Source organism: Rhinolophus sinicus, chromosome 16, assembly GCF_057876585.1.
Source record: "Rhinolophus sinicus isolate RSI-liver-muscle chromosome 16, RSI-T2T, whole genome shotgun sequence".
Taxonomy (NCBI): domain Eukaryota; kingdom Metazoa; phylum Chordata; class Mammalia; order Chiroptera; family Rhinolophidae; genus Rhinolophus; species Rhinolophus sinicus.
In genome coordinates this window covers 3,267,430-3,293,789 of record NC_142516.1, presented here as the reverse complement: position 1 = coordinate 3,293,789, position 26,360 = coordinate 3,267,430, and the positions used below count along the sequence as shown (strand labels likewise).

At 59.1% G+C, this 26,360-nt stretch overlaps 1 protein-coding gene across 9 annotated transcripts in view; it reads right to left on the bottom strand.

Annotated features, from left to right (window-relative positions):
• RALGDS (ral guanine nucleotide dissociation stimulator) overlaps positions 1-16,998 on the bottom strand; it is a 30,033-nt gene extending 13,035 nt beyond the window's left edge. For 2 of the 9 annotated variants that reach the window (XM_074331273.2, XM_074331265.2), the window contains exon 1: positions 9,122-9,448. In XM_074331273.2, the coding sequence (XP_074187374.2) occupies positions 9,122-9,304 (183 nt within the window). In that variant the 5' untranslated portion in view covers positions 9,305-9,448. Of the gene's footprint in view, positions 1-280; positions 588-9,121; positions 9,455-16,825 lie in introns of those variants that run through there. The other 7 variants (XM_074331262.2, XM_074331264.2, XM_088793569.1 and 4 more) reach the window with 6 other exon arrangements.
• Positions 16,999-26,360: the final 9,362 nt, after the last annotated feature.

Below are 26,360 nucleotides of genomic sequence, written 5' to 3'. Positions count from 1 at the left end.
ACAGATCGGTGGCCACGCACACCTCTAGTTCAGAATGAAACAGGATGACAGCTTGAGGGCTGAGGACATCAGCGCAGGTGGGCGCTACCCCAGCACCGCCCTTCCCACCCTGACAGCCACGAGCTGGGTATGAACAAGACGAGCTCGCCATGCTTTCAACCCCCCAAAAACCTGCTCCTGCCTAGATGCCGTCCCCCAAGACAAGCATTGTTATTAAATTCGGTCAGTTCACAGATGAGGACATGGAGGCCAAGAGAAGAGCAACCTGTCCGAACCTTACCTGCCACTGAGAGTAAATGGCAGACCTGGAAGCCCACGGCCCTGACACAGCCAACTGTACCCAGGGGGCTATGGCCCCACAATAAGCACCTCCCCCAGGACCTGAGGCCCCCCTCATCTTCATCCCTCCTCTGTCCAGCCCGTCCCTGACGCCTGTGCTGACCCAGCAGGAGTGGGCAGCTCCTCCTGGCCGAGCCCTGGACACGGGTCTGGGTAGGTGTGGGGGGGGCATCCTTGAAGGGCCACATCCGAGGCCACTTCCTTCCCTTTCTGTTCATTCATGGTCTTGTGCCTTCTTGGGCAACAGAGGAGTTCTCAGTTCCCTGTTTGTCATCACGTGCATGGGGACAGCGTGAGAAAGATGACAGTGCTGACGTGTGGGCTGACGGCTGGGGTCCTGCAAAACCCCCAAACCATGGGACTTTGGCTGGGCTGGGACGAGGGGTCATCTGGCTGCTCCCTGGATGCCAGGCAGAAAGGAAAGGCCCTTGTTTTAGGAGGCCTTCCTGCTGGGCAGGCTGGCCTGGGGGCGTCATCAAGGCCTGGCCAAGGCCACTTAGTCACGGCCGCCCTGGTGTCACAGCCCCCTCTCCCAGCGCACCCTGTCCAGGGAAGGGTGAGTCTGCAGCAGGGAGGGGGGCCCAGGAGTAACGAACGATGTTGACCTCAGAGTTTAGGGAGGAGCTGGGAGGCGCTAGCTGGCACACTGCCATCAACTGCTGGGTCAATGTTAGCAGCTGGGACCACGCACGGGTCACTGCCCCAATCCAGGGCGGGCGTGGAGCTCAGAGGAGGCCCAGTGAAAATGCTGACTCAGCCCAGGCCCACTGACAGCCCTTCCCTAAAAGCCCTCAGCCCAAGCAGGGCCCCTGGGTAGGAATCAGGTGCCCGGCATGCTGTACTGTACCCCGAGAGGTCAGTACCCTTGGGGGTCAGTGACTGGGAGGCCTGGGCCTCTCACCTCCAGCCTGCCCTGGAGGTCTGGGAGGTCTGGGAGCCATCCTCTGGAGGCTACTTCCTCTGACCCGAGGCCGCCACCCCCCCCCAGTCTGGGCATCGTACCAACGGGCGAGCCACTGCAATCACAAGGGGCTCCGGACCCTTTGCCTCACCCTCCAGGGAGAGAGCCAGCCATTTCTTGGAAGTCAGCAGAGAACCCACAGGCAGAGGTCCCCCACCCCCCGCCAGCAGCATCTCCCACACCCACACACCCCAAAAAGCCCACGCTTGGGGAGGTCCAGCCCTTCCTCCTCCCAAAGCAGAAAAACGGAAACAGATGCTTACTTTCCTTCCCGGGCCTCACACATCCCTCCCAGCCTAGAAGAGCCCCTGGGGCAGGCAGGGGGGCTGGGGGGGGAAGAGGAGGAGATGGGCTTCAGAGGCCTGCCAGCTCTGCTGTTGCCCTCCCCACAAGGGCCCTGGCCACCCCCGCATCTCCTCAGGGGTCCAACACTGCCTCCTGCAAAGCCAGCCAACAGGAAGGGCCTGTCCTCTTGGGGATTTCAGTCACATCTGGCCCAGCTGGGAGCCAGCAGCATCCCAAGCACCCAAGTCGCTGGCAGCAGTTGTGCAGGACGTGCCTGTCAGAGAGCACTGGACTTGAACCCCTTTGGAGCCTACAAGGCACCTGGCTCCCAGGGGGGCTCCATCCAGGCCTGCTGGACAGAAAAGCTCCCTGGCCAGGCCAACCCATGGGCGGGGCCAGGGCCTCAGGTCTAAATAGCGGCTCTGCAGTGAGCCATGGGCCTCACTGGCAGCTGAGCAGCTGGCTGGGCCTGCCTAGCTGTCATGTGATCCCCGAGCCCTTCCCCCACCCCAGAGGGGCCCCCTCTGCCAGCCGGTTGGGGGGCAGGGCAGGATGCTGAGAGCCACACATGCTGGGCCAGGGGAGTCACTACCCTGTCACACATATGGGGAGCTGGCCCAAACAGAGCTAACCCTGTCCCTGGTTCCCTCAGGCAGCAGCAGAAACAAACCCAGACCATTAGCGCAGCAGAGAGCAGGCACCATTTATACCATCTACCAAGAGTTGACAGAGGGGCAGGCTCCAAAGTGAGTTCCCCGGGTCCCGGGCAAAAAGTGGCAGAGTGGGGCATCTGTTCCCTGCTCCCACCTCCTTGCCAGGGACAGAGAAGGAAAGCAGCCAACAGCCCCAGCATCTTCCCCCAGGACCCTCTGGCACCCACAGGTGACCCTGGGCCACCCTGGTACTAGAGCAGACAGCACTGGAGCCCAGGAGCAACGGCCCATGAGGGCAGCACCAGGCCCCCAGAAATGCTCTGGTAGGGGCTGGGAGGCCTTGGGGAGGAGGGGAGTGGTCTAGCAAAAAGCAGATGTCCTGAGGGCAGGCGTCCACAGGGCAGCACTGAACTGTTGGGGGAAAAGAATGTCACATGGGCAGCTACGTCCTCGGGACAGATCCTCCTATCCCACCCAAAGCAGGCACCCAATGCCGTCCCCAGGGCCCTGGGACCTAGTCAGCAGTTATGCCCCACATACACTGCCTGGCCTGCCACCACTTGGGTCAAGTGGAGTGAGGGTGGTGCCCCCAGGACCCCAGGGTGTCCCATACCCCCGCTGTCCCTGACAGCACAGCCTGGAGCCCCAGGGATAAATTGGAGAATGGCCTGGACGGCATCTGTTAGTGTGTCACCAGACCAGCCTTCTCAGGGTGATGGATGGGCCAGTAGGATGCCATGCCCCCAACTGACTGCAGACCAAGCCTCAATTCCCTCAAGGCAGAATGAAGGGGTCACCAGGGACCGGGGCCCAGGCCTTATTTCGGCACACATCTGATGGAACCTACTAGGTCTTTCCCCAGCCTTGCCAGCTCCCTTAGAAGGTGGCTCATGCCTATAGATATGGAGGTGGCATCATCTCTAATCCTGGTCACCCCTCTGCCTCCGCCTGGATGTACGCTTCCCATAGAAATTACAAGAACGGGCCATGTGGGGCTTCCAGACCCACAGATGCCGCCAGCTGCAGGCTGCCTCCTCAGGAACCCTGACCGAGGGCTGCAGCCAGAGGAGAAGCGCTCCAGCATACACTGCAGTTTCCTCCTGTCTCCTCCCCGGCTGCATACAAGACTCGGTCCCACTCAGGCAGGGCAGGGGTGGCTCCAATCACAGCACCTCCATGTGCGTTAGATCACCCCTCAGGGACCGCACTGCACCCACTGAGCTGCTGCTCAGGTCCAGAGTCCCAGAGATTACCCCAAGGCCCTCACTCGGCCACCCACCAGCACGCTGCAGCCCTAAGCACATGAGGCCCCATTCCAGGGCCCACGAGACCCCAGGGTACCATCTCTCCGGAAGGGCTCTGACTCCCAGCTCTGCTGAGCTTCTCAGCCCCCAGCCTTAGTGAGCTCGTGTGTGAAATGGGGAGAATAGCAGGGTGATGGTGGGGTCACGACAGGGCACACACGCAGCCAAGCTCAGTGCCTGACACACGAAAGCACCCCGAAAATGAGACCTGATGACACCTGCTATTGGGGAACATCTAACATACTCACAGGCTCTTGAACTGACGATGAACTCGGGGCAGGGAAAAACCTCCCGGGAAACCTGTGGGAGACTTGCCAGAGGCTCCGGGAACCTGGAGGAGCACCATGTCATCCAGGCTGGGTGGGAGCCAGCCTTGCAGCTTTCTGACTTTTCAGCCTTTTGCTCGAATGCAGGAGCCAAAATGTGAGACAGATGAGAGGGCTGCTCAGCCCTCAGGAATCCCAGAGGCCCTGGGATAGTGTGAACACAAAATCATGCACCCATTTTACAGAGCTAGAGACCGAGGTCCAGGGGAGATGGTCAAGTAGTGTCCAGATTGAGGCGAGACCTGGGACTTCTCAAGTCCAATCCTGGTTCATCTCTTAGCCCATAAGCCCAACAAGGCAGGGAGAATGAAAATGCCAAACATGCCTGACCCTTGGTGTGTAGCAGGTAGGTGTCCTATACCTTGAGCCCAAGGACATGAACAGGACCTGGCTGAGGACTTGAGGTCAGCCCTAGCTGACCTGGTCCCCAGCCACACCACAGCCCACAGAGGCGGCCTTGATAAGGGACCGCACACGGTGTCTGGTTTCCAGGGCAACCAGGAAGCTCAGTGACCCCAGAAACTGGAGTTTGGAAACTGTACTGAGCCCCCAAAGAGGCTGACCCATCTCCCTAAGAGCTCTCTCTGCCAGTGTGAACCCAGCTAGTGAAATGTGCCGCAGGTGGGGAGGGGAGACCCAACCTCGAGGCTGGCCCTGCCCACCATCCATCCTCCTGTCCATCCAGGACCAGCTCCTGACCGCCAGGCTGGCGGACCACCAAGGGCCAGGCCTGCGAGGGGGTGTGGTTGCTGAGAGCTGAGGAGGAGGACAGCCTGGTCCCTGGGGGGTGCAGGGTAGGGCCAGCTGAAGGTCCAGCCCCAATAGCAACACCACAGACCACAGTGTCCAGCACGTGTGGGCACTTCCTGGGTGCCAGGCCCTTGGCACACTCATCACATTTAATCCTCCCAACATCTCACTCGATGGATGAGGAAAGAGCCGGGTGGGGATCTCGCCCAGGTCGAGCCAGGAAGTGGCAGCCTGGGCAGGGACTGGAACCCTGGCCTGTGACTCTCATGGCCTATGGAGACACACCGGGCCTCGCACCACAGTGCCTGCCACGGTCACAGCCTCAGAACAGAGTCCAGCCCCGGGTCACACAGATGCAGGAGAGAGACCAGAGATGGGAAGGTCTTCCTCGGGTCGCACCGCCAGTCGGGGGTGGCAGGCCCAGCTCCCTTGTACCTGCACCGCTCTACTGAGAAGGGATGGCCAGGGCACCCACGGGCCCCGAGATCAGCTACAAGAACCAGACCTGGGAAGCACCACGCTGACTGGGAGCCCAGGACACGGGCACTCCCCTGGCACCTTGTCAGAAAACACAATTGTGGCAGCCACCGCCTGTCCGGCTGACGCTGTGCAAGGCATTATGGGGACTGCTTCTCAGGCCACCTGTCTCACTCCGTCCTCACCAGAACCCTAAGTGGAGGAACTAGCATCGGGTCCAGTTTACAGAAGAGGAAAACGAGGCTCAGGAAGCAGGAGCGGGTCTAGGACTGCAAGGGCTGAGCTGGCAGTCCAGCACAGCTGTCTGCCCCCCGGAGCCCAAGCTCTGACCAGCATACTTGACTCTGCCCCTCGGTTCAAAAGAACAACATTATGCCTCTAGGCGAGACTACAGAGCAGGTTGTGTAAGCATCTGACACTTAACAGGGGAGGAGAGAAAAACAGCAAAGCAACACCACACCCAGTGCTCCCCAAACTCAGGCCCTGGTGCTGGGTGCTCCCACCCAGCTCACCCAGCGGGCGACCTTGCAGTTATCTGCTCACTCCCCAGCCACTGGCCGGCCTCCTGCTCTGGGCTGCAGGTGTCAACTCCCAGAGCCTCAGAATCAGATTGGGGAGTCGCTTCACTGGAGCTGTGTGTCCAGGAACACGGTGTTTCCTGGCTGGCAAGGCTGGAGGCCTGAGTCTGGGACAGAGTAGCCACAGCATGGTGCCACGCCATGGGAGCTATCTGGGCGGCCAGCCAGCAGCCCCTGGGAGCCAGACCTCAACTGCCTGGGTGCAGCCTCCTGAAACCGCCCCCAGACGCTTATTCAGAGGCTGCCGACACCAATCCCCCTCCCTCACTGGCAATGAAGGCAGGGCTTGGAAACATCTAACTTCCAGGTTGAGGATGGGACCCGCATCCTGCCCACAAGCATCCTGCATCTCCCCGCCACCCACTGCTGCTCCAGGGCCTTCACTGAGCCGCCAGGGAAATAGCCCAGCGTGCTCAAGCGTCTGCCACTCAGTGCCAGCCAGCTGGGTCCCCACCCCTTCTCCTGGGCCCCTGAGGAGCAAGACAGGAGGGGAACCCGAGGCCCTTCAGGTGGCAGCCCCCCCCCCCCATCTCTCTCTCTCTTTTTTTCTCAAATACACACAAACACACACACACACACACCCTTAGGCCATGCCTCTCTGGCCTCCAGGGTCAAAAGCCCTGGGGGTTAAACTGAAGACCTGCACATAGTAAGATCAAGAGACCAGACAACCGGGAAGGAGGCGGGAGGCTGGAGGGAGACTCCCCTGCGATTCTCCACCCAAGGAACAGAGAAGCCCTCCTCATTCCGATCCACCTCTTCGTTCAGGCCTTGCAGGCACACTGTCTGGGTCAGAATCCCACCTCTGCCACTTACCAGCTTAGTGAGGTGATGCAATCCAATTAACTCTAGTGCCTCAGTTGTTTTATCTGTTAAATGGGCTATTGATAGTCCTGACCACAAAAGGACATAATGCATGCAAATTACTTAGAACAAGGCCTCTCACAAAGTGCTGGCTCATATGAGCTATTATTGTAAACCACTGGGGTCCAGCTGTGGACTTGCTTCTTCCTGGAAGCTCTCCCCAGTGTCCTCTAGCCCAAGGCACTTTGCCCTCCTCTGGTCTATAAGCATCCCAAGCCCTCACTTGACCAGGGGGCTTCTGGGCTGCCTGGGCCTGGTTCTGTGCCCCTCAGAGCTCCACAGTCCTCCCGTGAACCTAAAATTACCTCAATAGTGATTTCTCTGATTCCAGTAGACGCCTAACAGATAACACAGCCCATGTTCAAATCCTCCCAATCCTATGTCCTTGGCTGTGCATACATTTAGATCACAGACTTCACTTCTGGGAGCTCCAGTCTCCTAGAAAGTGGGGTTGGCACCTACTCTGGAGGGTTGGTCAAAGTCAGTTGGAATGAGGTGGTGGTGTCCGCAGCCAGTAGGTGCTACAGACTTGAGAACTGCCTGGTCAAAGCAGTGGCCAGCCTAGAGATGGGGGCATGGGCCAGGTGACCTCCAGAAAGCACAGAACTGCACAGGCCAAGCTGGGTTAGTGGTGGCTTGGCTTAGAATCAAGATGACAGGAGCGGATGCCCAGATGTGCAAGGACATCTGGCAGCCCAGAGAGGCTTGGTAGGAAAATGGGGAACAGGGGAGGGAAGGCAGCAACTGCCTGGTGGTTTCCAGAGAGGACAGGGACCACAAGCAGAGCTGCTTCAGCTCTGGCACGCTACTGCGACCAGGAAATCAGCCCCAGGATTGGGGGGGGTGGGGGAGGAGGTGTTGGCAGGAGGGACAGGGACTTCCCCGCCCCCCTGCCCTCCTCCCCCGGCCCATAGTAAATGGTCATTGTGTTTGGTTTCCGGCACTGGCCTCCTCTTCTGCCAGGACCCTGATTTTCCTGCCCCAGCCAGAAGCTTCCCCTTTGATTTCTAAACAGTGGCCATGGCCTGGATCTAGTGCAGAGGCCGGGTGAGGGAGAGCAGCAGCAGGAGGGTGAGGGGGGAGGGGAAGGAGAGAGAAGGCGACCCCCCTGGGCAAGGGTAGGGCTCTCCCTCAGGTCCCCAGGGATGCAGATGGACAGAGAGGTGGGGGGGAGGAAGAGAAGTGAGCCAAACAGCTCACCCCACCCTGGCCAGGAACCTGCCGGGCCCCTGTGAGCGTGTAGGCCGGACCCTCCCAACACACAAAGCCCGACTGGCTGCCAGACATAATGAAAGTCAGATGAGTACTAGGCTGGTGTCAGGCCTCCCAGGGGTCTGCTCCAGCTGCCAATGAAAGCCAGAGCAGTGGGTGGATGAGGGTCCGGGAACACGCGGGGCTTGGCCACCTGCCTAGCTCAGGAGAAAAGGGTCTCCCAGTCCTGCAGTTCCCTCACCATGAGCGCCCTCCAACCCCTTGCCTTGGCCCCATACTGGGCAGGGAGACACACTTTATCCTTGGGCAAATATGCATCCAGGCCCTAGGGATATGCAGAGGCACAAAACCAGGCTGCAAATTGCTGGCAAGTACAACACACAGGGGCCTAAAGTGAAGGGGTGGGGGGGACACCAAGGGGGCCCTAACCAGCACAGGGGCTCAGGAACTTCACTGTTAAGGCTCTGGCTCGGCCTTGACCTGCTGAGCCCCCAACCGGGGCTGGCCTGTCCAGGCCCCATGCCCAGACAGGGCAGGGTGACAGGGTCCATCCTGCATCTGCTACCTCTGAAGTCAGGTGCACAGTCAGGCAGGAGGAGGAAGGCACCACTCCCCGCCCAACCTGCCTGACCCCATGACCCACTGGGCCTCACCGTTCAGAGCACACTAGAAAGAGTCCCAGCCCTCACCTAGTTACCCCCACCTCCATTAGTGACAGATACATCCCCCCTTCTCTGAATCCTCCCAAATCCTTATAAATTCATTTTCTAATCAAGCAGAAATGAGTCAGTCACCCCATCCGGACATGAGAGGGCCTTGTCCCAACCTTCCAGCCTGGACACCTGGCCCCACAGGTTGGAGGCCTGCTCCGCCTCCAACCCACCTCCTCTGAACAGCCCTGAACATCTGATCCACGTCTGACCCCAAAGTGGAGCCGTCTGGAAGGCCACTGTGGTCCCCAGCCCTCTGAGGATTCTAGGAGTCTGCCACCCTACCAGTTCGCCACCTGATTGCGAAGCCTAATTGCCCGTGCAGGCTGGGACTGGCAATGGGGATGAAATAAGGCCCAGCCCCTAATGTCGGAAAGTTCACAGCCCTAAACAGGCAGTGACAGCCCGCGGAAACAGGTCTACCTGGGCTGCAGGGGCACGAGGCCGGCACACCTGGGATCGGTGAGGATAGGCACTGGGATAGACAAATAGGGGCACGAAGACCCGGTTCTGGTCCCTACATTGTTGCACCCGCTGTGCCGGCGGCCCCCACGCCCACCTGCTGCCTTAAGGTTACAGCGAGCGGGATTTCTGCGGAAGGACCCTCCCCACAAACGATCAGGACGCTGGGCCGCGGGGTCAGGCCGACCTGGCTCACTCACCTCCAGGCGGGGCAAGTCGGGGTCGAGCTGCGTGAAGCTGTGCAGCACCACCGGGCAGCTGTCGGGGCCGCCCACCTCCAGGCGCACGGCGTCCCACACGCTGCGGCTCCGCCGCGAGCCCGGAAACAGCGGCTCGGCGCCGCCCGCAGGCCCGGCCGCCTCGGCCCACATACGCTGCACCATGGACGGCTCGCAGCGGCGCCGGCGGCCGGCCGGGCCGCGGGACCCGAGGCGGCGCGGGCAGCAGAGGCCCGCGCGGCTCGGCGCTGCCTGCGCTCTGCGCCCGCCGCCCGGCCCAGCTGAGGTCAGGCCGGGGGCGGGGCCGGCGCCTCGGAGGCGGGGCCGGCGGCGTGGAGGGGTGGGGCCGGAGATGCCGAGGGGCGTGTTGTGTGAGCGCGGGCGCCCCCGCGAGCCTGCTGGCTGTGTCCTATAGAGCGCGCGTGCGTGTGTGCGTGTGTGCGTGTATGTGTGTGTGTGCAGTGGCCTGCGAGTACCGTGGTTATGCACCTTGTGTGGGTGCGTGCGCTGGGGCAGCGTATATGTTGTGTAGGTATGTGACTTGTGTACATGTGTGGTCAAGTGGCCCTGGAGTCAGATCAACCTCCCACGAATTCCAGTTAAGCCCCTCCCTAGCTCTGTGGCGTTGTACAAGTTGCTTAACCTCTCTGAGCCTCAGTTTCTTCATCCGAGAGGGCCACATTGGGTTACTGATATGTAGCACTCAGCTGGTGCCTGTGCCTTGCTACACTCTCCTGAGTCCTGGAACAGTGACTTAGGTGCACGTGTGCATTTGGAAGGCCTGAGTGTTGGGGTGTGTTTGGTGTGGGGACGGGCCTTTGCCTGTACTATCTGCTTTCTGCCCTACAGCCAGGGAGGTGAGGGGAAAACGAAGTCCAGTCACATAGGGGGTTGGGGCCTATAGACTTGCAAGAGTAAGGGATCAAGACGGCAAATGCCAGCTGGAGCACCTGCCACTGTCCTGGTCGGGGGGACCGCCGGCTTGAGCACGCAAGGTCTCAGGGCACAGGTGAGGGTGCAAGTGAGGCTGCTGAGGGCTGGGGAGGAAGCCCTCACAGAGGCTGGTGTCCACTATCAGCAGCCCGACCAAGGCCACCGCCAGCCCCAGAACTGGTGCCATATCATTGGGCCTGTTCCCCACCTGTAAGATGAGAGGGCAGGACCACACTACACATTCTATAAACATATCTTACAGAACGGACCCACCATATGCCAAACCTCTGATATCCAGGGACATGGCGCCCTGGCAAGCTCTGGCCCACGTGGGCAGCTGGAGGGCCCAGGATTGGGGAGGGGGGCCAGCGGGCGGTGGAAAACAATTTCTACCGTTTTCTTTTAAGGACATTAAAAATGCTTACGCCCTTTAACTTGAGAATCCCACTCTTAGGAATTCACCCTCAGGTGACAATCTGAGGTGTGGACATGGATTTCTATATGAGGATGTTTGTGGAAACCTCAATTACAACTCTTCCCAACGGAATCAACTCAAATGCCTTGTACTGACAGGACCCTTGGTGCCACTGCACACCATGGACCAACCAGGATGCCGGAAGTGTTTCTGCTGTACTGCGACATGAGACAGCAAGATGCAGAATACACTTTCAGAACTAGACATTACACACATGCATATGACGGGGACCCACTCTGCAGAAGGCATCGTGGTTATTTCTGGGTGCTGCCATACACTGTTTTTCACTTCTCTGAATTTTCTATTAGTTCAAAAATATTTATAATCACACAAATGCTGGGGGTGGGGATGGGTAGATTGGGTTTGGGGTGAGGCCGTTTAAGGACCTTCTGTGACTTTCCCCCGGGGAGGGTGAGGTGGGTGAGGCACATTTAGAAGGACTCCCCAAAGATCAACCAAGGGGTGACCTAGACACAGGACACTGCCCTCCGGCTAGAAGCTTCTCCCACTCCTCCTGGGAGAATTTGCCAAGTAAATCCAGTACCTGCGGGTAGCTCACTTTATCTCTTCTGCTTTCTTTATCTCTTTCTCCCAGGGAGGGGCCTGGAAGCAAGCTCAGGCCCATTTTACAGCCAGGAAAAGGGCCCCTGGAGGCCAAGTAAGTCATGAGTGCACAGGGAGCACTCCCAACGTTACCACCTCTCTGGCCTTGAAGGTCCAGGGTACCAGGGTTGGGGGGCTCAGGTCGGCTGGAGAGTGAGCAGTGGGCATTCCACACCCCGACACAACCAGCGGGGCTGCCTCCCATCCAATTACCTGGAAGTCGTGGAGGGGCATGGTGGTGTCTCCTTTACTCAACCACTAACCTCAGGTTAATGCCTGTTTTTATAAAATCTCTCTCCCTGCTTTGTTCACTCTGGCTTTGGGGCTCCCCTCTGGGGTCCTGGTAAGCCTGCTCACTGCTCATCTCGGTGCGCATGTGCACACACACACACACACACACACACACACACACACACACACCTAGTTCCCAGGGTAGCTGTGTGCCATAGAGGGCAGGTTCAGGCACTGAAAGGCCTGGGTTTGAAACCCAGCTCCACCCCTTTCTTACTAGGTGACCCCTATTCCCCCAGCAGGTCACCTTGCCTCCAAGGCACAGTATGCACCTATGTAAAGGTGGCATAACTACCGAGACAGCACAGGTAAAGCACCTCACACAGGTGCCCGCTGCCCCCAGGCAGGCAGACTGCCCCACACTGTTAGTAATGGGGGCTGCAATTCACGGGTGCCTTCTGCGTGCAAGGCCCTCCCAAGCCCTCACACAACTCCCCTCATCACCTCACCACCACCCCACCCAAAGCTGTGGGGTAGATCCCTTACCAAGGGCAGGCAGGGCTAGTCCAAAAGAGAGGGGACCAGGACAGTGTGTGCCTGCCGCCTGATGGAAGAACACAGAGCCACCCATGCAGTGTTCTTGCCCCAAACCAAACATGAATCCAACCAGGCCTCCACATGTAACTACCATTTGGGGGAATTACGGGGAACAGAGGAACTATATCCATGAGGAGATAGTCCACAAATTCCAGATCGTGGGACTCTCTCCAGGACAAACTGAAGAAACCCAGGGTCTTCAGGAGCAAAAAAGAAAGCGGAAACTATAGCTTAAAAGAGACATCAATCAAATACAACCTGTGGATTTTGTACTGTGATTCGAATAGGACAACTGTTAAAAAAAAAACCTCAGGGAAAACGGATTATTTCAACACTGCTGGATATTGGACAATACTTGCCATCATTTTTGGGGTAAGATCATGGGGATTTAGGTTACTATTAGAGTAACATGGAATATTTATGGATGGAACGATGGGATTTGCGTGAACATCGCCCGCTGAGCAGGAAGGGGAGGACGTGGGGCAATTAGAGAAGAAACGAGGTGGCCCCACAATGTGAACATCAAGCGGGGCCGGGGCGGGGGGTTCCTGCCATTTTCTCCACCTGTGTACCTATTTGGAATTTTCCATAATAGAAGTTAAAAAAGAAAAAGGACACAGTTGGAGACTCACGCTCGGGGCCTCTGAGGCTCCCAGCAGCCAAGGAGGGAGGGGAACAGCCTGCAGAGGCCAGACCATGGCACTGACACCTGGCCCGCTTCACCATTTCCTGTATTCCTTGTCCCATGCCCAGGGGCACTCACGACATCCTTACAACCACGGGGGCAGGGGGCTTCACTGTGGGGGCCGAGGCAGTGGGCAGCTGGGAAACCAAGTCACGCAGCTCAGATGGTGCTGGAGACAGCCCCAGTGACCTTGGGCGAGTCTGAAGATCAAGGCTGTGATAACGTTTGCCCTTGGAGGGTCTGCTGGGAGGAACAGAGGGCACAAAGCACTATAGGATGTGTGGGGTTATTATTAATTGGTGTCACTCCTTTCCTCTCATCCTGCTCACAGTGCACCCTGCCCCCAACTGTCCCAGGTTCCCAGCGTTTCCCTGTGGAGTACACCAGCCCTTTCTTGGGTAGTTACAAGAAGCCCCGAGAACACGGCGATGCTGTAAAGACCCATCGGCAGTCGGGATGCTCGTAACACAGGATGCTTAAAAGACAGGCTGTGAACTGACATCCAGGGACGAGACCCAGGCCAAATCCAGCCCACACGTGTTTTGTTTGGCAAGCACAGTGTTTTTCAATTTTTGAGTCAACAGTAGAAGGTCAGGTGATTTCATATAAAATCCACATTTCTGGCTTCTCTTGTCACTTTGTGTCACCTGGCCACACAAGGTCTGCATTCCCACCGCAGCAGGAGGCTGGGCAGGAGCTGACTGGCAGCTGTCCCCTCCAGCCAGGGCATGTCTGGGTCTGCCACAGATCCCACTGGGCCTTCCACCACTTCCTGACTTAGTGTGCTCCGGCAAAACCTCTGGGGCCCTTTTTCCTTCCCACTTTCTTCCCACCAGGGGTCCCCCTGACACAAGACAGCCAGAGAGGTCTTGACCCTTCAAAGGCCTCCCTGTCGCCCCCCCACCCCCTGCACTGTCCTCAGGCAGAAGACCAAATGCTTGGTGAAGGCCTAGCTCACATCTCTGCCCAGCCAGGCTCACACTGAGCTGTAGCAGCGCCCTCAGGGCCTCCACCCACTGCCCCCTCTGCCTGGTCCATGCTTCCCACCTCCCACCCACCCCTTGGCCTGGTACATGATAGGTGAGTCCCAGGGAATGGGGTTTGGGCCCACGGTACAGCTCTGGGGAGGTCTACCGGGCACACAAGTGGCTCGGACAGAGAACTGGGCTCAGGGCAATGTCTGGGTGACCACAGGCCTTGGTCATCACCTCCCACCTGGGCTTGGCCAAAGCCCACGGAGGGAGCTGGTGGCCCAGTGAGGACCAGCAGCCAGATACCCAGACTCAGGTCAGGCCTTGGGGGAAACCTTTCACCTCTTTCTGAGCAGGTGAGGTCACCCCATCTGTCTGCCTTTTGTCATCTATATTTAGAAGCCCAGGGAGGACAGGGAGAGGGTGTGGCCTGGCCAGGCTCCTCGGTCATTTCCCTACACCAACGTCACCATTCCTGGCCTGCCTGAGTCCTGGGGCAACCCTCTGTGGGCGGGTGCGCGTACACCTTGGCAGGAGGTGACGCACCTGGGCCCAGTGTGGGAGCTCCTGGGTCAGCAGGTGGACCTGGCTTAGCCCCACCTCCTCTGCTGCTGGGTTTCTGGGAACCCAAGGAAGGAGAGGATCCCCACAGGCAGGACGCAGAACCCAGAAGTGGTCAGGAGGCAGGAAACAAAGCCTGCAAACCTCTGGAGACCATCCTGGGTGGAGGGTGTAACATCGACATCACCCCAAGTCCCTGACCTCACTGGGCGTTACTGTCCCAGGACAATCAGAACAAGATACATCAACACCCGGAGCCATGAAAACGGCCCAGGACTGGGACGCCATGAGCTCACTGGGGGGCCTGGTGTCCTCCCCGGAAAGGGGCGCTCACGGCCGCTGACTCTGACCCTCAGATGTTGATGGAGATACTCTCAGAGCAAACACACAGTCCAGGGTCACTGTGATAAACGCCATCCATGGAGTGGGGACAGGCCGCTTTGACAACTGTCCCCACTCCTCCAAGTGCTCAGTACCCCACATGCCAGGGGGCACTGAAACCTGACATTTCTGAAGGCCACCAATCCAACATGTGACAGCCTGAAGTGGAAGGCAGGAGAGGGGAGAGGAAAAGAAGCAGAAGGGGCACAAATGGATGGAAATGGAGACTGAGACTGCCACTGAGCCTGAAACACGGAAAATAACAGGCGCAGGGTGAGAAGGAAACAGCCAGAAGTGGAGGCGGAGGGTCCCGTCCCTCACAGAGCCCACACGGGCGAGACTGGCGCACATGGCTGAGGAAGGGACCCAAGGCAGCACAGGTCCCAGGTCTCAGCCCCAAGCGGGGACCCTGAGCAGGAGGCAATGACATGGTGGAAGACACCATACCCTGCCTGAAAAGTGTCCGTTGCACCCAAGGGGCCCCAGTGTGCCCCCTGACCTCCCCTCCCCCGCTGCCAGCTGGAAACCATCACAGCATCGTGGGGACTGGGATGACCCAGTCCCGAGGATGCCATTCTTTCCTGTCGGTTTGGGACTCTCTCTCTTAAGGTCTGGAGCCTAGGCTTGTGCTCAAGCCCCTGCTGTGCACCTTCCTAGCCTCAGTGTCACCTCCTTGAGCCTCAGTATCTCCATCGGTAAGATGGAGATACTAATAATGCCACGAATGCCACCTACCACCTGGCTCTCAGGGTTCTCAGGATTGTAGATGATAAAACAAAGCACAAAAGCCCTTTGTAATCTGAGAGGCACCATCCATATGAACAGGAGCCGCTAAGACAAGCCGCGGCCACCCTCCTCACCCCCCTAAGCAGGTAGACAGGCCGGCGGGGTGGGTACACTTGGGCACCACCCGAAGCGCCCCTCGCCCCTCCTCTTACACCCGGACCGGCAGATGGAAACTCCCCTGTGGCAGCTTCCAGCCAAACTCCTTCAACCAGTTCTGACAGGAGGGTAGGACAAAGGGAACCACCTCCCGCAGCGGCCCTGGCTGTGACCCACTCCACCTCTCCGAAGAGGCACCAGTTGCCTTGGAAACTCACCTCAGTGGCCGGTGCCGGCAGAGGTGTTGGACAAGGCGTGGGGCTTCGGAGAGTAGGACGGCGGGCGATGGCCCTCCGCCTGGAGGTCACCACAGAGACGCAGGCAAGGAACACCCAGCCCTTCCTGGCCCTGGGCATGGCGGGCCTGGCTTCCCGGGCCATGGCAGGCTGGGAGCCGGCTCCGCGAGAAGCCCTCTGCCAGTCTGTCTCTCTGTCTGTCAGCCTGTTCCAGTGGAGTCCAGCACCCAAGTGCCTGGACCTGGTGTCATCCGCATGGCTGTCATACCTGCTGCCATGATGGGCAGGGCTAGGAATTCCCGTTGGTACCAGGCCGTGGGCCAGCCAAGGAAGTGTGACTGGGGCTCTGTCCTGAGCTGGGCCAGTGGTTCCAGCTTGGACCTGCTCTCTTGGGGTGAGCCCAGTTCTCTCCTCCAACACCCTGAGGGCCTGTCCCCATCCGCCCCGCCTGTGGAGAAATCACTACCCAGAGTCAGAAAGGTGGCAGGTACAAGTCGCCAACATCAAAACAGGGCTCAGCCAGTGGGACCACCAGGCAGATGTGAACCCAGCCAGGTGCTGGGGGGGAGCACAGAAGACCCCTGCGTGCTCTAAGCCGTGGCCTCATTCCAGAAGCCTTCTCTGCCATTCAGCCCTCACATCTCCTCCCGCCCTGGCACCCAGACACGGCGTTTCATTTTAAACTGCGGGACCAACCTAGGGTTGCTAACTGTTTATTTTGCCAAGTAGGGTAGTGAAAACACAATACTCTCACCACCACAATTACCATTATTCCAGAAAGGACACCACCAAAAGTAACTAGGAGGGCATGCCATCAGAAAAAAGCGCAGTCGTTAAACAAAAACATTTGGTTTTAAGAAAAACCCCCAACCTGTCTCCATTTTCTTTCTGCTGCAAAGCAAGACGTTGGAAACCATGGAATGAGTCCGACACCCATTTGACAAATGGAAAAACTGAGGCCCAGGGGTAGCAGGGACTTGCCCAAAACCTCATAGGGAGAAGCCGGGACTCGTATCTATGCAGCTCTGCAGCGCTCACAGACGCTCCTTCCACCAGCATTCAGATCCTGGACCCCCAAACCCAGAGATGCCAGGACGACCCAGAGGCCGAGAGCCTGGGCTGCTTCCTTACCCTCCGGGGACCCTGGTAGGCAGCGGGCTGTGTACGCAGGACCACAGAAGTCGGGAGCAGAGGCGAGCCAGCAGGGTCTCCAGAGCTGGCCTGCAGGCACATCAGGCCTCCAGGCCCTGGCGGAGTGGCCAGGGCCCAGCATCCTGCCCTGCCACTAAGCCCCGCCAGCACTCGCTCTGGCTCTCTGCGCGTCCCACATCCCCTTCCGGTGGCTGTGTGGGGCCCAGGGGACACAGCTGAGAAGGTGGCTCAGAGCCCCGGAGCAGAGACCTGGTTCCCTGTGGGACTTGCAGGTTCCTCATGTCACTGAGCCTGTTTCCTGATCCGTGATGGAGGAAGGGGAGGTTTTCAAACCCAAATTTCTCCCCACTCCCAGCCTCACCTAGAGCTCTCGACCTTGAATTCCCACTACCAGGCTCCCACAGGAGAATTTCTTTCACGGAAGGAAGGATTTCACGGACACCAGTTACAAAGCCCTGGGGTAGGGGTTTGCATGGGGGGGGGGGGTTTGGGGGGGGTATCAGAGAAGCGGATTTGAGGGTTCTAGGCAGGCCATGCCTCAGCCACTTTCCTGCCTCCCCGGGCCCACCCCTCATGCCCACAGCCAGATCACATCCCCCCCCTGCACCCAAATCCCTCCAGCAGCTTCTGTCCTACCCGCAGAAGAATCCAAAGGCCTCCCTGACCACCTCCCTGTGCTCACCTCCTCCCAGGCACCCCTGCAGGCTCTCCTCTGGCCACCGCAGCATGTTGTCTTGGTGACACTTAACCCTGACCTTCGAGAAACAGCAGAGGTGACCAGGCTCTGAATCAGTCAGCTCTGGGACCCTGGGCCAGCAACTAAGCATCTCTGGGTCTCAGTTTCCTCATCTGAAAAGGGCACAGAGGCACTAGAGGATTCAACAGGAACTCAGCTCGGGCCTGGCTCGTGGTCAGCACTCAGGGGACATGCACTCTGGTCACCCACAGTCACACGCCTGCCTCAGTGCCTGGCACACATAAACACCCAATGAGTATTGGCGGGTATTACCCCTACGCCAGGAGTACCGTAGCCCATTCCGTCCCCAAGAGTAAGCTCCTGGTGACAGTCTGGGATCCGTCTGGTGCTCAGTGTGGGCCCTGCAACAGGACCCCAGTGGATACCTCAGAAATGTTTGTTGTTGAAAAGCAGCAAACATGTGCTGGGGCGCTGCAAGACAACCCTGGTCCCTGGGCAGGGAGGCTGCCAGGGCTGGCAAAGAGCCAGGCCCAGCCCACCCCTCCCGGAGCTCGACCAGCACAGCAGGCCCCAGTCTTGTGCAGACACCACCAGGACTTAGGCGAGGCAGACCTCAGTAGAGCTCAGAGGAGGGAGACAGCCCTGGGTGCCTGGGACGTCCCCAACCTGGCTTCTCACCCCCACAGTACCAGCTGTCTGGCCATGTGACCTGGGGCATCGTTTGATGCAGTCTGGCCACCTTCTCTGTGTACCAGGTTGCTCTCCTGAGCCTTTGGGGCTGGGGAGGAGGGAATTTCCCTGAGCTGTAGCTTGTGGCCTCCTCATCTCAAGGAGGGACCCTGGGCCCAGTGCCATAGGAGGGACCAGTGGACAGTGGGTGGGAGAGCGTTTCCAACTATGTGACTGTGTTCGAGGTGGGGGGAGAGCTTCAAGAGGCCCTTGGAGGAAGTGGGGTGGGGATGGGGAGCACAGGAACCCATAGGGAGCCAGGCTGCCCTGTCAGGTGTGTCTGTGTGTGAATGCCTTTGATTTGACAAGCATTTACTGACCCAGGTACCGGGCCCATGAAAAGCACCACATCTCCCTTCCATAGTTCCTGCGCCCAAACGAGGCGCACTGTGCTCTTCTCAATGAGCCCCCAGCCTCCAGCACAGGTCTGCATGGCCTCAGGGCCCAGACTGACATATTCCTTTCCTTTCGGGGCCAGACCAGGCCCAGGCAGCCGGGGGGCGGTGGGCCTGAGTCACGGCCAGGAGGCAGGAGGACCAGCGGCAGCAAGAAAAGCTGGAGCACAGAGGGGGCAGGGTCTTGGGAGGGGAGGGCCCGCTACCCACCCTCCTCCCATGGGTTGTGGGGGAGAGCAGAGGCGCTTTTGTTCCCTGCCCTCCCAGTGTCACCACATGGCGCACCACATCAGTGTCACGGCCTGGAACAGAGACCAGACCGGCCACCAAGAGCCAGGGCTCTGGGAGTTGGGGACAGTTAGGGGTACTCCACCTGCACCCCACCACTGTGCTGCCTTCCAGGGCTGGGCCTCCGGAGGACATCCTTTGTGTTTACTGTGCATGGAGCTCTGTGCAGCCACGGCATCTCGGAGCACTGACACCACCCCTATCCCCACACTCGTCCCAGGAGAAGTGACCTGCCAACGGTCCCACAGTGCTCTGCCCGCCGTGCCAGGTGGCCATGGGCTAGCACACCTGGCCAGCCCCACACAAGCCCGGACACAGCAAACCCCATTCATGGACACATGCATACACAGATGTGTGCCAACACTCCCGCAGCCCAGCCTCAAGCCCTCTGTGGGGGAGGATTCCTGGAGGGGCCTCTCCCCCTTTCCTGGCTCCTGGGGGCAGGCCCTGGTGGCGGTGAAGCGCATTGTTGATAAACACCCGTGTGGCTGTCGCTAGGAGCTGTGACTCAGAGCCGGAGTGGTGAGTCCTCTCGAAGCTGTTTACTCAGCAAGACATCCTGTCCAGGAAGCAGATAGGAGAGGCCTCGCCCAGCTTCTGCTCCTCTTTCCTGCAGCCTCCTGACCTGACTCAGGGGCCGGCTGGGGGCCAGGGTAAAGGGGGCAGCCAAGTTGCTCCCCCCTTCATTTCTGGGAACCTGAGGTCCATCATGAAGTGGCTCAACATGGTCCCAGCCAGCCAGGCTCTGTTAGGACGGGTGACACTGCAGCTGCGCCTGGGAGTGACCCAGCCCCCGGGCCAGGAAGAGGGCTTAGGTCTGGTGTGCAGCGACACCTGGCCTCTGCTCTGAGAGCCTCCTAGGGATCATGGCCCTGCAAACATCTGCCAACCTGCAGCCCAAAGGCAAACGCTTGCCCATATTTAGAAGCCCTGAAGGCAGCAGAGGCTCCTGATGCCTCCTTTCCCCACAGCCCAGCCTGGTGGCCCTGCCTTAGGCGCTCCTCGGTGGGGACAAAGCACTTTCCCACTCAGCATCTGTGAAAGAGGTGAAGCCACAGTAATTATCGCTTTTGGAAAACTGAGACAATCAAGGCCCAGAGAGAGTGAACAACTTGCCCAAGGCTGCACAGTGGGCCAGTGCTAATGCTAGGTATAGCCCAGTGCTCTCGACCCCCAGGGCAGCTTGCTTTCCTCCACTTTGCACCAAATTCAAGATCACAGGTGGATTTGTTCCTGGCAGCACAGGCAGGCCTGGGGCTGCCATGTCCTTGTCCATGAGGTGGGTAGTCTATCCCACGTGAGGCCCAGTGGGATTCTGACTTCCCATTTCCCCTCTGGCCTCCCCATCAACCTTGTGCTTAAGCCAGAGTCGACGACTCCCCAGTATTTCTACTATTCACTGATGTGCCAGTGTGGATATCATTTAATTGGCATAATATGTGAGGCAGGTTTGCAGGCGAGCTTGGGGACAGAAGCTTGGAGATGGCACCAAACTCACCCAAAGTCACACAGCAGTCTGGCTTTGAGGCTGGAGCTCCCAGCTGCCCCCAGCTTTTTACAATAAGCACTCAGGGTGATTCTCTCCTCACTGTGTCCATCTGTGGCAGGGGCTCCTGTTTCACAGGAGGGCTGATGGGGGCCAGAGCCTCAGTGACTTGTGGAGGCCATGAGACGGAAGGAGGAGGCCCTGTCCCCTGCTCCAGGCTGGGGAGATTGGGAACCCCAAGGCATGACAGAGCCATAGGAAGCACATGCTGGGGGCTGGGGACAAAACGGCAAAGAGGGCTGTGCTTACGTTGGCCCCACCCCAGGCAGAACAGTAACCCAGGGTCAGCTGCTCAGGCTGCTGACTCACCCACCCCAGGACTCGTCTGCGTTGGCTGCCTGCCTGCCATCCCCTTTTACCAGCCCACTGAGTCACACAGGTTGCCAAGAAGTTGAGGATCTGAGAATCCAGGCCCTGCCCCAGCCGCTCCCGCTGGCTTTGTGCCCAGCAGGATCCAGCACTGCCAAGGACACCACAGCCCCCCTCCCGTGGCAGTCAAGGACAGCTCCCTGCCCCCTCAGGCCTGCCCCCATGTCCAGCTCCCAGCTCACAAGGAACCCAACATCCAAATTAAAGGATTAGAGCAGCAGCAATGAGCTGGGGCTTTGCGTTCACTTCCTGGCTGGGGGAAGTTGGCAAGTTACTCTCCCACTGAGCCTCCTTCTGGCCCATGCATGGGATGACCGCTGCCTCCAAAGCCTGCCCCGGTTACATGAAATATTGGCTGGAAGCACTTAGGACAGGGCCTATGGAGGGGGTTTGGGGGTGCTGCAACTTTAAATAGGGTAGGTGAGCTGAGAAAGTAACATGTGGTAAAGACATTTAAAAAAAATTCACCGACTAGGGGATCGTTTCTTCTTCCCGAACCCCAACTAAGCTCCCTGAAGGCAACAGCCACATCTGTCCTGTTCGCCCCTCGTGCCCAAGCGCTGAATGATGCCCGCCGGGCCCATAGTGGGTTCTCACACTGCTGACGGGTGGATGGATGCACTTGCACATGCGCACACATCACAGGAGTGGAAAGGGCACTGGTGTTCTAAGCTCTTTTTAAGTTCTTTCCTCTTTAAAATTGGAAGGGATGCAAGCTCCTTGAGAGTAGGGACTCTGTTCCCTGATGTATCTAGAATAGTCCTTGGCACACAGTGGGCTCTCAACCAATACCTGGATGAACAAGTGGACTCAATGGTCCAGATGGTTCCTCCAGCTTCAAAGTTCCTGGACTCAAAATATTCAGAGTTTAGGACCAAAGAGTTCCTCGTGGGAAGATCACCAGGAAAACTTCCTGGAGGAGGTGGTGAGGTTGGAGAGGAGCCTGAGGGATGGCAAGGAGGAACAGCATGGCTCTCTTTGCCAACCTGCCATTAAAGTGCTTTCCAGAGAGCGAGGCTGGGAGCAGAGGTGGGAGACAAGCCCAGGCAGGGGCGTTGGTGCTGGAGGCAGCAGGAGCCTGGGGACCCTCAGAAGCTAGTCCGCCCCAGGATGTCAGTGGGGAGGACGCAGGCAGTCACTCCAGCTCTGGTTCAGCCTGGGTTTTTTCTCTTAATTTGTGTGTTCCATGCTGGTGAGTGGGGAATGAGTCTCTCCCTGCTCCTCGGGTAAGCAGAGGTTGCTCCGGCGTATTTGGACTGGGCGAGGAAGCCCCTCCACAAAGCACAGCCAGGCTGAGGCTGGGGGGAGGGAGCTGAGCCCACAGTCAGGACCCTGTGCCCAGCAAGGCCTGGTCACTTGGGACTTCAGGGCCAGGAGAGTAGGGACAAATGGGCCCTTGTGGTGAGGAGGCCGCCCGCTCTGCCAGGGACACTGTGTGCCGGGTGCTGCCACCCGCCTGCTGCCTGCCTGTGGGGGCCCAGGGCCTGGCAAGCAAGACTGCCCTTTCAGACAGGGACCTCCTGAGCTGCCCTGGCCTCTGGAAAGGACCTGGGGCTCCAGCTGGCTGCCGGGAGGTGGTGGGGCTGGTGCCCACTGCCCTTTTTCCCACAGCCCTTCTGCAGCCAGGAATCTCCCCCAGGCAGGGGTAGGAGTGGGGGGTGGTCATGCCTTGGGTTTCCAGAGCCCTGGGGTTGAGAGACCACTTCAGAGACACTGTCTTTGTCCCACCCTCCTGCCACCCACTGTCCTTCTGCCAAACCTTAGACACTGCCACACACACAGGTGGCACACGATGACGTACATGGTCACCTAGTCACTTAAATGCACAGAATCACCAAAGGCAGGGTGATGCTCCCAAGACACCCACAGGCAGGCACAGGGCTGCACACACAACCCCAGAGGCCCCGATATGCCCCCCTCTCCCCACAAGTCGGCCAGACCACGATGGCCGCCCTGTGGCCCCAGGGAGTGCACTCTCTCAGGGCCCGCTGCCCATGCCTGCTCCTGGCAGGGATGGTGCAGAGAGGGGAAGGAAGCATCTGCTCTGTGCCGGGATTTTCCTGTGCCAAGAGTCTGGGAAGGAAACTCCCCTTGAAATTCTGAAACATCGCAATCGTCTGCCACAAGGGCGCAGGCGGCTGCTGCTGGCAGTTCAGCCTTTCCACGCCGGGCAATACCCGCCTGCCCGCCCCCTGAAGCCCACAGCTGTCCCCTCCCTGGCCATCCAGGGCCTCAGGCTAGTGGACTCCCTCACCCTTAAACTTCAACCCTGAGCAACTAGAGGGTCAAAGGGCACCCAGGCAACTTCCTTCTCAGCTCACCCTGTGGAGGCGATCAGAGGCCTGCAACTCTGGGCTCAGGGAGGAAGGTGAGCCAGGTGGGGCTCACCGTCTGGCCTGGGCAATTTGCTCAACTTGTCTGGGCTCCCAGTTCCCCACCTGGAAAAGCGTGGATTTAACTCAGGGCCCCTCCCTAGCTCCCCAAGGGTAGTCAAGGCTTCCTGTCTTCACAGCTGGGGGGCCACATGGCCATCTGCCTTCCACGGAGGGGAACTGACACTTCCTGCCACCTGCTGAAGGCCTGCGTGTGACAGTGCCAGGTGCTTCAGGAACATTTCATACACCTTGATATCCGTGAGTCCACAGATGAGGTGACCGAGGCACGGAGGTGTTAAGGAACCTACCTGTCTGGGGTCCTGCAGGTCCAAGCCAGGGCTCCCACCAGCCCCTTGACCTCTAGACAGCCTTGACCTCCCACACGCCTTGGGGGCCAGGACCAGTCCAGTGACTTGATGATGATGGAATCAGGGCTGGGCTCCCCTGCGCCCTCTGGCCACAGCCAGATTGGGGTGAATAGAGCCAAAATCCCATTGGAATGGATTCAGTTCAGGTGACGATAGCCCCGAGGGCTTAAATACCCTCCCCCCACCCACATCCTTACCCTCCCAGTTTTGAGCTGGACAATTACAGGTAAAGGGCCTCCTGGGGAAAAAGGCCTGTGGTCAGCATGGATTCCCAAGATGGGAGCAGGTGGACATGGGGGCCACTCACTGGCCAAGGGCACTTTCTTCTCAACTGACCTGGTCTACACAGTCAGGTGGCCAGGCCATACCTGGAATCTCAGGTGGTGTACAGAGAAGAGGTCCCATGATTTTCCCAAGATAGCCAATTCTGGACACCAGCCCAGGACGGGAGGACCTATTTGCCCTCCGCCCCAGGGTGGATCCTGCCCCCTCTTAAGGGGGAGAGGAGGGCTGAGCAGCTTCACTTTTGGTTAATTATGCACCCACCCCAAAGGGAGCCCAGGGTGGGTGGGGTCAGTCCAGTCCTGTATTTCAGTATCTTACACAGTTCCCTCTGGTGCCTCTGGTGCTGATGGCCTCCTGCCCCTCCTCCCCAGGCAGCCTGCCCTTCTCGGGCTCACCTTGTCCGCCTGCACGCCCAGCAGGACCGCCAGCATGAATGCGGGCAGGGGTGCTGCCTGTTCTCTGTGGTGCCCAGCCTGCAGCTCCTTGCAGGGTGGGGCCATGTCCCTGCGCCCTGAGCCTCCTGGCCCTCTCCCCACCACCTGCCTGCCACCGCGGGCCATTGTCTGCGCCGTCCCTCCTCCCGCTGTTCTTGCACCAATGGGGGCAGCTGTGCAGAGTCTGGTGAGGGATCAACCCGAATGCCTGCCGGCCTGCCTGCCTAAAGACTGAACGCACCAGTCCAGCACAGCGCGCAGGGCGCCACGCCAGCCTCCCTGCAACTCCGGAGGTGGGCACGCCCCTCCCCATTTGACAGATGCGTCCAGGGAGGCTCAGAGGGGCACAGAGGGTGAGTGATCAAGGTCAGATTAAAATCCTGATTCGCTGAGGGCACCCTGAAAACCATGGAGGGGCATCACCAACAGTCCCACCTTTCACTGCCCTCCGCACTGGGCCTCACACCCTTACTGCTCCAAAGTGCCCCCAACTCTCTCCCCTCTGTTCCTCCACAGGGGCCCTTTCCTGTGGTCAGAGGCTCCCACACCTCCTTCCCAGCTGGACACAGTGCCCATCTGTATCCTCTGCACTGCCAGACACAGGGTCAGCACCCATAAACCCAAGCAGCCCCTAAGACAGCCCCCAGGGCCAACTTCCATCCCCACAGCAACCCGGAGCTTGGTATGTTCCTCACAGTTTGGGGAACAGCAAGGCTGAGAGGGGTTCAGTGCCTGCTGTAGGATACCGGGTGATACGTGCCAAGCTGGAACACGGACTCAGGTGTCCACCTGCAAAGCCAGTAGCCTTAACTGTGAGGCCGCCTGCCTCCTCCTGCGCCCAGACCACAGCCCCCTACTCCACGGGCTCTACTCACCCCCCAGCCACACACTGCCCTGCAATCCTGCCCCGAGGCCCAGGTCGCTCATGGCTGCAGGGTATAGCGGGTACAAAGCTGGGCATCATGCCCAGCCCCCCACCCTCCCACACTGGCTGGCACCTGGCCCCATCCACTGTGTCCTCTGACCCTGCATTTTCTGACATTCTACCACGGTCACTGTCACCTGTCACTGAGGTATCCAGGAAATAGCTTCTGTTGCTAGGGGACTGGCCTGATGCTAGGTGGCTGGCTGGCAGGGTGGGGCGATAGGGAGTGGGAAGCAGGCTGGGGTTTCCCTCAGGAAGGATCCAGGGGCAGCGGTGGGGGTGGGTCAACCACAAGTAGTAGTTGAGGTCCACACATAGGCCTTTGGAAAACCCCCAGCCCTGAGACTTACTGCAAGCAATTATTTTGGGGGCCTGTAGTTACCAAGCAACTGCTCTGGGTTGCCATGGAAACTCTCCCTTCTTCTGAGGCTTGTCATTTTTAGGGGGATGCCCTCTCCTCTCCACCTCCTCACCCTGGCTGGGCTGCCCTGAGAGGAGAGTTCCCCACCCCCACACAGACCAACCTAACCGTGACCCTAAGAGAAAACTCTGACATTCAAAAACCCGAAACCCAAGCAAATGCAGAGACCAGACCCCAAGGCCTTCATTAGAGGGGGAGAGGACGAAAGGGGCTCATTAGCTCTGTTTACATCTCCATTCCTGCTGTTAACCACCACCTTGGGGCCTGCCCAGCCCTGACGTTGGAAGCTCACTGTAATTGGAAGGAATTTGGTCCCAGCACTCGAGCCGGCCCCTCCCAGGCTCGTCTGCACACGGGAGGCAGCCCTACCAGCCCTGCCACTACCTAGCTGTGGGAGTCCCTTTGCCTTCCAGTGCCCCAGGTTCCCCACCCATGAGCATGGCAGCGGCACCTGCCTTACAGATACAGTGAGACACTGCACCCTCAAGGCCAGGCACAGGGAAGGTTCTATGGACCAGCCATCATTTCCAGGCATCTCCACGGCACAGAACAGTAGCCTAGAGGCTACTCCGCAGAGCACGGCCCCAAGGCTGGTGTGCCACTGATGGCAGAGCAGCCACCGACTCCAGGTCCCCAGGCTCCCAGCCCAACGCCTTCCCCAGAGGCTCTGCTGCTTGTCCTA